This window comes from Oenanthe melanoleuca, chromosome 4 (assembly GCF_029582105.1).
Source record: "Oenanthe melanoleuca isolate GR-GAL-2019-014 chromosome 4, OMel1.0, whole genome shotgun sequence".
Lineage (NCBI taxonomy): Eukaryota > Metazoa > Chordata > Aves > Passeriformes > Muscicapidae > Oenanthe > Oenanthe melanoleuca.
In genome coordinates, this window is record NC_079337.1 from 67536101 (window position 1) to 67548418 (window position 12318).

Here is a 12318-nt window from a genome sequence, read left to right on the forward strand (position 1 = left end):
ACAAATGCCTCTCACAGAATCACTCAAACAAAGCTAAATTTATGAGCAGTTCAAACAATAAAGGAAGGTCAAATATTTCTATTTTCAGCATTACTTTAGCCAAGTAAAAAAGCAAATAGGTCTTTTCAGCAATACTAAAATTATTGTGCTCTACTTTCTCTGAAAGGAAGAACACACATGAAAGGTTTCCATTAAGGAGAACCCAAGTGAAAATCAAACATCAGTGATAAAGGACAGACAACACTTCATTTGAAGACACTTTCTTGGGAAGCAAAAAGTCACTGCTGTCTCCAGCATTAATTTTTTTCCCCTTTTTAGGTCACATGTTTCAATTCTGAATCCCTCAATTATTTTTTTTTACGTGGAACATTTCAATTTATGATGGATGGATGGATGGATGGATGGATGGATGGATGGATGGATGGATGGATGTTTTGATCCAGTCTTAGATATGAAAACAGCAATTACAGCCACTGCTGACAGCAAAGACTTCATCAGGTACTATCAGATGTTTGCCCAGGTGGGTGATGCCAGGAAATCCATGAAAACCACACTGAACTTTATGCTGCACATTTAAGCAACTACTAATTATCCTTTCTTTGAAACCTCACTTAAACCTGAATCTCACAGCTATACAAAACACAAAACCTTAATTTTGTATCTTATTCTGGAAAATTCTCATCCCATCATCAAACAAGAGCCCAGACCAGCTGGGCAGATGATTCACTACAAGCTATTCAGAGATCATATTTTTCTACTTCCCATATCACGAGATGGAGAAGAGAAAAAAATCCCCAGACTCCTCACTGTGGGCACAGACTGGACTTATTTCATTTGTTGGTATGGAAACAGCAACAAATTGCACAAGCCCACAGTTATTTGAGGAGCTGCAGGATTGCTGGAGCCTCTGTGGAGAAAAAAGAAAAAGAGAAACCACCAAGATGATGAAAGCAGCTTTTTGTACAAAGCTGTTCAAAAGTGAAATCCTTGTCAAAATGCTTCTTGACCTGCCTGCAAAGGAATTGTTTCCATGATTCCTGAGAGGATCTGAAGGACAAACTGGAAGGACTGGGAGAAAAAACATGTCCAAGGACTTCTGCTCTGGCACAGCCAGCAGATCCCAGGGTGACATTTAATCATTTAATCATTTAATAATTTAATCAAACATTTTCCATATCAGAGGATGCATGCTCCTGTTCCTGCTCAAAGTGAGGAAAGAAGCAGTCAACAGAAAAAATGCTGAGGGCACAAGAAGGAGATTTTCCTTCAGCTCCTCAGAAACAAGATGCAATAATCCCTCTGCTACTCATGTTCAAATTTACTTCTCCAGCCAAAACCAGGTTTTTAAGTAACATTTTTTAAACCTCTTGTGCATTATAAACACAGCAGGAATACACAAGGTAATTTTACTATCATTTTTTCCCTTCCTGTACTGATCACTTATTAAAAAATGGTTAGAACTGAATTTGACAAAAAAGAAGTATGGAAACTCATGGGGAAAGACTTCTTCCATTTATTAAAAAGCATTACCATATGAAACAAGGTAAGCTATTCCTAAGATCTTTAAATTTTCATTTCAAAGGCTTCCACAAAAGAACAACCCAATAAAACACATTTATCATTTAAAAGAAGTAGAGTTATAAGCCTGTGCAAGAAGACCAGAGCAGACAAAAACAAAAAAATGTGTTTTTTGTCTTCTTGAGTTCTGGGAAAGTATTTTCTCATCATTTCAAGTGCTGGGTAAAAAAAAGGGGAAGAAGAATTGGGGGGGAAGAGTCCTCATAGGTTGGCTGGACCTTTTAAATTTTTAAAATTTTCTTGTTAGGAATTTTACTCTCCTAGAAATACTTTCATTATTTTTCAAATAAATTGTAAATTTGGTGCAGCCCTTAAAAATATCTAAAGATCTCAGATGAAGCTGCTAAAACATTTCTGCCAGGTAAATAAGGATGTCAGTGCTCTGTGTCCTGACATAAAATGTGAAAGCACAGAATAAATGTTCATTATTTCACAATAAGATACTATGTCAAATAAAGATATTTATTTCATTCTTAATATTAAACAGACCTTTAGCAGAATATTTTTCCTTGCCTTATTTAAGAAGTGGTTTCTAGAGAGAATTCTTTGAAAAAGCTCCTTCTCAGAAAAATTGTCAATGTCATTTCAAGTGGATAAATCATTACATTCAAAGGCTGACACTAAACACAGAAGACTTGTGTGCCTGAAGAAAGATGCCATTCAGAAATAGGGAAGAGAATAATTAGAATTCTTACAACATGCTTTTAAACAATACAGCCTAAAGTGTGTATAAAGTCAGAGGGGGGAAAATAAAGGCATTTTCTTGGATTTCACATTAAACAGTCATCTGACAAAAACAAAGAGACTGTCCTGGGAACAAAAATCCATGACTTTTCCCATCTCCAAAACAAGCACTGACTTTTTTACTCCTTTTCATTTCACCCCAGCAGCACAAATACAAATGGAAACAACAAATCCACACAAGCCTGTGGGCTTGGAGATGCTTCCCTGGATTCACAGCTAAACCTACAGTAACCTGCTGCTGAAAAAAAAAACCAACAAGGTGTGTTTGGAAACACGGTCCTAAAAAGCTTCAAAATTCTGGATTTCTGTGAGATTGGGGCAAGACAAGAGCTGGAAGCTCCACCTAGGAGACAACTTGTGGAGAGGGTAAGAAGTTGAAATAGGTGAAGGAGGAATTTTTGCAGTTTTGAGCAGGAGCTGGGATTTCTCTGCAGGTTTAAGGCAGGATAAAATCTCCTGGTGCTGTAAGAAACATCCCGTCCTCCTCGCTGCCTTTCTGTCTGCACTAACGATCCTGAAGCCATGTGTCAGGTCGGATCAGCTTATGGATCCAAACGAATTAAAAAGAAAACAACGCTTTCGAGCAGCAGCCAGCTGACCTGACTGCTGATGAAGGCAGGTCAAAAGGCAAAGCCACGTTTTTGGGGTGGCATCTGCCAATAAAGCGAGCTTGGGCCAATTAAAGAACTATACCTTGAGGTAGTTGATATTCTGCTAAGCTTGGACTAAATCCAGAAAAAAAAAAAAAAAAAAAAAAAAAAAAAAGAAGGGGGGGGAGATAATTGACAATCATTAACTTCTAAGAATTAGTGCTCATCTGTTCACGTCTTCACAGTAATTATGCAAAGCACCTCGCTTTACAACAGGCAGCCTGTCACAGCTTGGTTACAGACACGGCGCTGCAAGGCACGTCTGTGGGCAAATAAAGAGAATATTAACAACTGTGCCTTTCTCCAGCACAAAGAACAAATCCATTTCCTGGAGAAAGCCACGCGGTGCCTGCATTTCCATTCGATCTCCTTTCTTTTCCACACAATGCGGTGCTTTTCTCCCGCATCTCCTTTGGCTGGGTTGGATCTGTGTGCAATTAATGCAGAACTGAGGCTGATACCGGCATCGATCCCTGGTGGATTCCCAGAGCCTGACACCCAATTCAGCTGACAAAGGTCTCGCCTCATCTTGGCAGATGTTTCGCTCCTCCCCCACAAAGGCTTTGGCAGCCCTAAAAAACCCGCACGTGGTTTGGATGGATGGCAAGGAACGAGGGGGGAAATCAGAGAGATCCCCGAAAAACCAGGGAGAATCCTCACATCAGCAGCGAATAACTCGAATAGATTCCTGCTGCCTACCTCCGAAAATGGTTTTACCAAAAACTGCCCGAATTAAATAAATAAATAAAATAGAATGATAAATCACAGGGTTTGTTGGTTCCAGGCTTTTTTTTCCCCGAGTCTCACTTCTTGTTAACTCGCTGTCGTGAACATCTGTTTCCACTTTAGCCCCCGAAAAATCAAGTTTATATTTCTTGGGTCTTTTTGTTGACCTCACGATTTCTATCAGAAACCTTGTCAGGATTTCCCACAGTCTGACATTATCCCCACCTTACTGTAGCTGTGAAAATAGACACCAGAAGTCAGATTGAGCTTAAAAACTCTCAGAATTTCACTGATTTTCAAAGAACTCTTTCATTGCATGGCATAAACCATCTTAAAATATATATGTCAATTTTTCAGCTATTTTGCATATTTCTCTACAGTGAGAACAGGGATCTTGACTATAAACAGAAGATCAAGTAATTTTTTAGAAACAGTGAGAAAGAACTGGACATTGATAAATAAATTTTAACTGTGTGCATTTTCAGAACCAAACTTGACTTTAAGAGGACAGGAATATTCAATTCTGTAATCCAGAGACCTCAAAGCACACAGGAACAAACCTGAATCTCTCTTTATTAAACATCTGGAACTTCCTGATGGCATTCTGCACAATCACTATTTTTTTGAGGATATTTATCAAATAATGGTTTGTCCATCACACACACCAGTCAGACCTTCAGCCTTGAAGTTCTCTCTCCTTAACAGGCTGATTTACAAAACTATGTCTGTATTTTCATTTTATGTTGCAGCACATTATGGAGAGCATCAACTATCCTCTTCCAAAAATATTATCAGCTGAAAAAATGACAATAATTGAGTAAGTGACAGAGGCCAGCAGCTCCAGGGTGATTATTCTGCCATCACTCACAATGATTAAAAGGATAGGGCACTGCCTGGCACTTGGGCAGAAATCACAAGTTGATTTTTGGTGCCTCAAGACTAAATTCACCTTCAGGGCTTGTTCCTTGGGCCAGAATCTCTGCAGCCATGTGGCCACAAAGCTCCAAATCAGATGCTGTGATGATCACAAAGGGAGAATGCCATAGCTCAGATCCTCTCCTTGGCAAATTTCCCTTTTACGTCTCTATTCCCATCAATCAAATGGTTCCACACCCCTCGATTTTCACTGTAGCAGACCCTAAGCATTCTGATCTCCCTAAGGTGGCAGAAAACCATCCATATTCATGGAATGGGCGTTTTTTCTCTTTTTTTTTCCTTCTGTACTTCTAGTTAAATCAGCTCTGTCTTTGAATTGCTAAAATACAGCACATTCCTTTAAAAAAAAAAAACAAAAAAAATGAAATTGTGCTTTTAAAAAATCCTGAATCTCAGAGTAATTACACAAGGAACACACGGACACAGAAAATTTGTTAATCTTTCATCACAGACACATCCCCTACAAAAAACTGGTTGGGAAACCACAACAACTCTTTGGTCCCGTGCTCCCAAATACCCCATTCATGGAGAAAAGCCACATATTTAACCACGATGTGATTAACAACAGAGCAGTTTAGAGCAGGAGAATGTTAAGCACAGAGGAAGAGGCAACAGAAAAATTAAGCCAAGGACTCATTTTGCATTTCCCCACATGGACACATGGTGAGAACTCATCTGTATTTATGTTACCACCACGGATAATGAATAATGAGGATTTGCTTCCTCTGTTTTACATAAAGGTAATTCACATTGGGTGGGTGCAGAGAGCTCTGAAATACAAATCTGCATGGATTTGCTGGTGCAGATTATTTAAAACAAGCACTTCAGAGGAATTTTGTTCAGAAAAGCCTGTATTCACAAGGAAAACACTCATTCACCACTAAACACAAGCACATGAAACATGACATCACCTCCCAAAAAACCTCCCCTTTTTTGGGCAGCACTCCTCTCTTACTTCAGGGATTTTTTTCTTTCTATTTACAAACCCATTCTTCACTTGTTACAATGCTGAGGGTCGCCAGCTCCCAAGGTGCCACAGGGCAGACCAAAACTCTCAAGTATGTGGAAGAACTCCAAGAATTATCTCTGGTCTTTATATAGTCTGAAGAATTTTTCCATTCCTGTTTGGGAACTTGGGGGCAGGAGGAGGAGGGTAATGGATTGTTTTGTTTAAAGTTATTTTTATTAACTGCCTGCTATCTGCTGACTGCCTGGGAAATTTATTGCAAACACTGGCCTCCATCTGGCCTGACAATAAAAAAAAATTTTAAAAAAGAACTGCATAAGAATGAATGCTAAGGAGGAAAAAAAAAATAACAGATGACATGGCTCCTACAAATGCACCAAATTACAGTTGCTGGCTGCATCTCCCAGTGGAGCTCAAAAGCTTGCAGATGTTCAGAGAGTCTGAATGTTCTCATGACAACTCTAAAACAGGGTCTCAGATTACAAAAATCACTCAGGAAGAGGAAGGTTTGAGTGGAAACCATTTTCTCTTTCAGCATTTTTTTTTTTTACCATCTTGGCATTTCGTTACCCATCATGAATTTTTAGGTACTTTATAGCTCTAAAGAAATACTAAGCTCTTTCTAAATAATTAATTTATTCCATGAAAAAAAAATTAAAAGGTCACTTTTCTTTCTGTCTTATTTTCAATTCAATTTCTAACTGCAGGCAGAGAGGGAACACAACCAGTACAGAACTGCCATGTTCACATTTCAAGCAAGCAGAACAACCTCCATTTCCCTCTCTCTCACTGCAGAATTCCTCATTTCACTGGCAAATTGTCCAAAAAGTGAAAATGCTTTTGTTCTCTTCTTGTACTTAACATAAAAAGCTGTTTGGTTTTGGTGTTTGTTTGTTTTTTAATTGAAAATCTCCAGCAAACACAGACCCAGGTAGCTTGGCCAAGTGTTTGTCTGTGCTTCACGTGCATGGTGTCCATTCCCTGATTATCTGGCTTCCCACTGCTGAACACTTCCATGTATTGTGCTGTAACTATTGAAAGCATCAAGCACTTCAGTTCCTGGGTTGTCCTTTGTGGTACCATAAAACAGAATAATGGAATAATTCAGGTTGGAAAAGCTCTCTAAGACCATCAGGTGTGACTGTTATCCCAGCACTGCCAAGGCCACCATGAAACCTCATCCTTATGCACCACAAAAAAAAAAAATTAAATGCCTTTTAAATATCTGGAGACTCCACCACTGCCCTGGGCAGCCTATTCCAGTGCTGGACAATCCCTCCAGCAGAGAAATGCTTGATAATATCCAACCTAAAGCTTTCCTGGGACAAACTGAGGTTGTTTCCTCTATTCAAACCTTTCAGATAATGGGCTGCAGCCTCATACTCATGGGTGCACCTTAAATCTCCAAAAGGAAACAGAGCTCTGGCAACCTAAGGATACCTGAGCTGCCACCTGAGCTGCCACAGAGCCAATGCCACCATCTCACATGTCTCCTGTCAAGCCCTACCCAACATTATTTCCAGAGCTCAGGAAATTTTATTACCTTTGTATCCTCAAGCAGGTTCCCACACAAATACAGCATCTTCTCCATAATCCCTCAGCGATCCCCACCTTAATTCACTTTTTCTGCTTTTCACAAGCCTATTTTTTTTTTATAGCCAACATAGCCCATGCTTATCCCCTCCCAAATCATTAGCTTATGTATAGCTTATCCTCTATAGAACAAACCCCAAACCCACTGCGTGCACACCGAGCCCCCCTGGATGTCCTGCTGCTCCTCATCCACCGCAGCCTCCCACACACCCTCCCTCAACAGGATTCCCCTCGGACAATCCCTCCATCCACAGGGTCACACCAGGCTCCTGTCTGCCCTCCTGGCAGGGCCACCAGCACCTCCCTGCCGCTAGCCACCTGCCAAATCTACCTGTCCCCATTCTGGCCAAATCTGCGTGTGCTCATCAATGCTTTCCCTCTCGTTCCCAGCCCCTCAAAACCCCCTTAAACCAGCGCCACAAAACCTCTCCTTACTGCCCCATTCCTTCTGTGCATCCCCGTCCTTCACACCCCAACGCCTTCAATCAGCTGTTAATCCCTATTTTATCCCAAATCAGCACCCTCATCTCTGTGAGCACCCCATATCGAACCCCTTAATCCGATTAAAGCCTCTCCGCAGCCCCTCGATTCCAGCACCTCCAAAGCCCTGCGCCCCATCCCTCCCACCCCAACGCCTCCACACCGGCGTTTAACGCTATTTCCTCCCCGAGCAGCGTCACATTTGTGAAAACCTCAGTTTCCCGCACACCAAACTCCTTCTCAATTCACCCAAACCCTCCATACCCCCCTTCAGCACCCCTCCAATACACCCCCACACCCCGCACACCCTTCCCCAGCCCACAGCCCCTTCAGCGCAGCCTTTCCGCCGGCTGTCACCTCCCTCCTCGCCTTCCCCGCTGCCCGCTCCGGTACCTGACGAAGGGTCCCGGGGCTCGGGGCCGGGGCCGGTGCCGCGGGGGCGGCGGGAGGAGCGCGGAGCGGCCGCACAGCGCCATGGCGACCGCGATGCGCCGGAGGAACGGGGCGGCTCCGCCACTGCGGCCCTGCGGCCCGCCCCGCGCCGCGCGCACCACTCCGCGCGGGGGGGAGGAGGACACGGCACCCCCGCACCGATCCCTCTGCTCCCAGCTTTTCTGCCCGCGAAGGATTTATCTTGAGTTTTTTCAGTTCTCGCAGGGAGTGATGTCGGGAATTCTTGGATGGACGGCTTAGTTGGGGGTAAACATAGCGCGGATGTGGATGGTCACCCCCTCCGGCAGGAATTGGCTCGTCCAAGTCCAGCAATTGCTCACACACCCCTCACGCCCCCCCCCCGCTGCCGGTCCATCATGGGCGCGTCCAGCCCCCATCACTGCTGATGTCCCCCCCACGGCGGGGCGTGGGCTCGCCCGATGGCACGGTGTCCCCACGGACGGGGGACAGGGGACCCGGGAGGGGGGACAGGGGACCCCCTAGAACCCCCGGGCAGGGGTGACACCGAGTCCCCTGGAACCCCCTGGAACCCTCGGAAGGGGTGACACAAAACCCTCCGGGAGGGGTGACACGGAGCCCCGGGGAGCAGGGGGACACGGAGACCCCCGAGGGGTGACGTGTCCTGAGCAGTGATGTAGCCTGGTGTCCCCGAAGTATTGCCCCCCAAACACCCCGCAGCACACAGACGTGTCCTGGCTCCGATGTCCCCCAGCCCTGCACCCCCAGGGACCCCTCCCCAGCTGTCACTCCCCACCCATTCCCCCCAAAACCACCACAGCTGAATGTCACCAGCACCCCACATGGCCCTTTTCATGTTACCCCAAATAAATAAACCCCTCCTTTCCAACCAGCTGTGTCCTAGTGCCAGCACAGCCATCCTTACAAACCCCCTTTATTCTCTTTACACCAGAAAGTCAATTTTTCTTCTCTGCCTTATCCTGCTCAGCCTGGAGATTTCAGCCCTGTCTGGCCCCTGACACCCCTTTCCCCAGTCTTCCCAGTCTTTTCCTATTTTATTGATGTGTCACCATTGCCAAATAAACTGAGCCGGCCCCCCCAGCTTGCAGGGAGCAGGAGCAGGGATTTTGGGTCCTGCACAGAAACCCTCCGAGGATCTGTAAAGGACTGAGTCATCCCAAGGATCTGGAGCCAGGCTCTAATGAACCACGGGGGCTGCAAACCCATTAATCACACATCCCTCAGCTGAGGGGAGCACATCCTGCTCCTCCTCAACACCTAACCCGGGCAATGGGAGATCTGCCGTGGCAGGAGGTTGAGTAAGCATTGAGGAAATCTGAATTTGCTCTGGAGGCTCCCATTCCCCCCAGAACCTTAATCCCCATCCCCCAGTGCTAATCTGTGACGAGCTCCCTGCCCATTAATCACCCCAGCTCCTCATCCCTGGTGGAGAGTGGGATAAGACCCTTGTCTGCATCTTATTTTAATTACATCACTGTGTGCCAAGAGCAGCATAAAGCCCAAATTCTGCAGCTTTGGGGTGTGATGGAGACATGGGGCTGCTCAAACTCCTTTCCCTTCCCAAAAAAAATCCCAATCCAATGAGGAGCACACAGGGGTTCTCACTCCCACCTCACTTTTAACCTGGTGCAGGTGAGAACATTCTCCAAAGTGTTCTTTCCTTTTTCCCCAAAAACCAAATTGGACTTTGCTCACTGACACAGAGCAAAGACAAGATAAATAAATAAATATGCTGGGCCATGGCCCAGCTGCTCTGCAGCCACTGGGAAGTGTTTTAGCTGGCCTTGGTGAGGTTCTGATTGTTCCATGTCCCCATGGCACGGGTTGTGCTGACAAAGGGTTGGCCCCATCCCAATCCCAAACTCTCACTGTTTTTTTGAGCCCCTGGACATGCTTTGAGCTTGCAAAAACAGCATCAGCAACAGGAGCTGAAGGCCTGGAAGGAAAAGTGCTAAAAACCTTTGGCTCCCTGTAGAAGGTTCCTAAAATGCATCCCTCCTGCTTCTCTTGCCATTTGCTGGGTGGGACAGTCTCCTGCTGGTTGTGCCATCCCAGCCCATGAGCCACCAGCTTCCAAAAGGCTTTCCCAAGCCCCTCTGCATCCAACACTCACAAAGGAAGGACACATGTCCTGGCAGCACATCCTTTCCCTGCAAAAGGCACCGTCCTTCACACCTGGGTGTGTGTTGATGTTCCACCTCCTCTCTTCCATCTCCTCTTCATCCCCATGAGCCTGCCCAGGGACTCCAGAGCCCCAGGAACACAGCAAGGCTATGGTGGGAGAGCAGAGAAGAGGGAAAAGGGATCTTCCCAGGATGGGATTTAGGGACATTTTGCCCCCAAGACTCTTTCAGCCAACAAGGGGAGATGTTTCACACCACTGGTGCATCACACCAGGCTGTGACCTGCCTTGTGCTGCCCTTGGGATGAAAACTCAGGCCAGCAACCTGGAAAACACCCAAAAGAGAGGTCAGGCTTCCTGGAGAAGGAGTGATGTGGAAGGGGAAAGAACGTGACATCAGCTCCTGTTCCTCTCCAGCTTCCTGAGCTTTGCTGTCCCACTATTGTTGCAGGGAAACCCACAGCAATCCCCAAAGCAAGGAAGAGGGGAGCAGAGTGGTTTGGGAAGAGGGGGAAAGCTGCTGCTGGTGTTCCCTGGTGGTTCCTGACCTAGACCTTGTCCAAAAGCAAAGATCTGGGCTGAGTCTGCTCCTCCTGTGTTTTCAGCTTGGGTACCTCAGCACTGGCACCTGCCCATGGGAACAGCTGCTTTCTCCCCTTTTCCCTGGATGCCTGTTTATTTTTAGCAAATCCCTGCTGGAGAAAACAATGCTGTGCACACAGAGAGGCCAAAATCAGCTGTTCACCCTGAGGTGTGCACCTGGAGAGGTCCTGTGTTCCCCCATCCATGAGGAATGCCTGAACTTCCCAGCCTGGGCTGGTGGCTGCCCAGTGAGGCTGGGGGCTGAATTTTATTTAAAGATTGATGGATACATCCCATGGTACTTCCCTGCACAAGCCTCCCCCACGGGAAACTGCTGCTGGGAATGTGGGCTGTGGGATGGCTTTGACCAAGGAACCACCCATGAGCCTTCCTGCAGGGCTTGTGGAACCCCAGGAACACCTTGTCTCCATCCCTGGTGTCCAGCTGGGCAAAGGCAACCCCAGAAATAAACCCAGAGTCAGCAGCTCCAAATCAAACCAAACAGAAAAGCTTTATGACTCACAAATTCCACTTTCAGCATCCTAAGAGCTAAGGATCTGTCCTTTAGGGCTTTCAATTTGCTTTTTCCTTATCCCTCTGTAGCATCAAGGAGCTATTTTCCTACTGGAACAGCACTTTTAAAGAAATAATTCTGATTTCTTGGAGTTAAAACATGAATTGTGCTGTGCTTGCATGGTAAACAAACAAGGTAGTCCCTTGCTGTGCTTTGAAATAATTGTTTTTCTTCCTTTTTGCTCAGATTTATGGGATCCTGTTGTATTTATGGGATCCCATGAATGTTTCAGAGGAGTACACCCTCCAGGCAATGGATGTTCATTCAGAGAATGAACTTGCTGCCTACAAAGCTGTTACTGAAAAATTTATGAATAGCTTGAGAAAGGGATAAAACGAGGCTGAAAAGTTTCCCACTTTTACCTGGGGAGGGAAAATTAAGTAATAAATGATGATGGCTGTAAAAAGCCTCCTGCTCCATCTGTCCAAGTTCTTCAGGCTAGAAGATCTTCATTCTTCTCTAGTGCTATTTTGGGAGGAGAGATATTAAAATTTCCTCTGCCCTGAAATTATTGTTTTATTCTTAGTGCCAAAAAAGCAGCCCCAGGTCAAAGAAAATAAAAAGGTGAGTTACTTCAACAAGCTGAGATCTGCTTGTTCATACCACCCTGAATCTGGCACCACACACCCATCAAGCACAGGGTGGAGATGCAGGAGGTGATGGAGACACAACACACCAAGATCCTGCAAGCACAGGAAACCTGTCAAAAAATAGCAGTGCTGACCCTGAGTTACCCAGACTTGTTTTGTTGTAGCCACTGCTCTTTGTAAATGAAGAATTTGGCTGGGAAATAGAGGGGGCTGAGGGTGACCAAGAGATGGAAAGGATTTTTTAGATGTTCTGTTTGCAAGGAGGGGATTTGGTGCTGGTGGTGCTGAATTTCCTTTTGGCTTTTCCAACAGTGGATGGAGCAGAGAGATGTTTGCAGCCAGAT

General features: G+C 45.4%; 1 protein-coding gene across 3 annotated transcripts in view; it reads right to left on the bottom strand.

Moving 5' to 3' along the window:
* The window catches only part of DNAAF9 (dynein axonemal assembly factor 9), a 64116-nt gene extending 55895 nt beyond the window's left edge, over positions 1-8221 (bottom strand). For all 3 annotated transcript variants that reach the window (XR_008840292.1, XR_008840293.1, XM_056489228.1), the window contains exon 1: positions 8068-8221. Coding sequence is in view for 1 of the 3 variants with exons in the window: in XM_056489228.1 (XP_056345203.1) it covers positions 8068-8150 (83 nt within the window). In the remaining 2 variants the exon portion in view is untranslated. The remainder of the gene's footprint in view (positions 1-8067) is intronic.
* Between the last annotated feature and the right edge of the window lie 4097 nt (positions 8222-12318).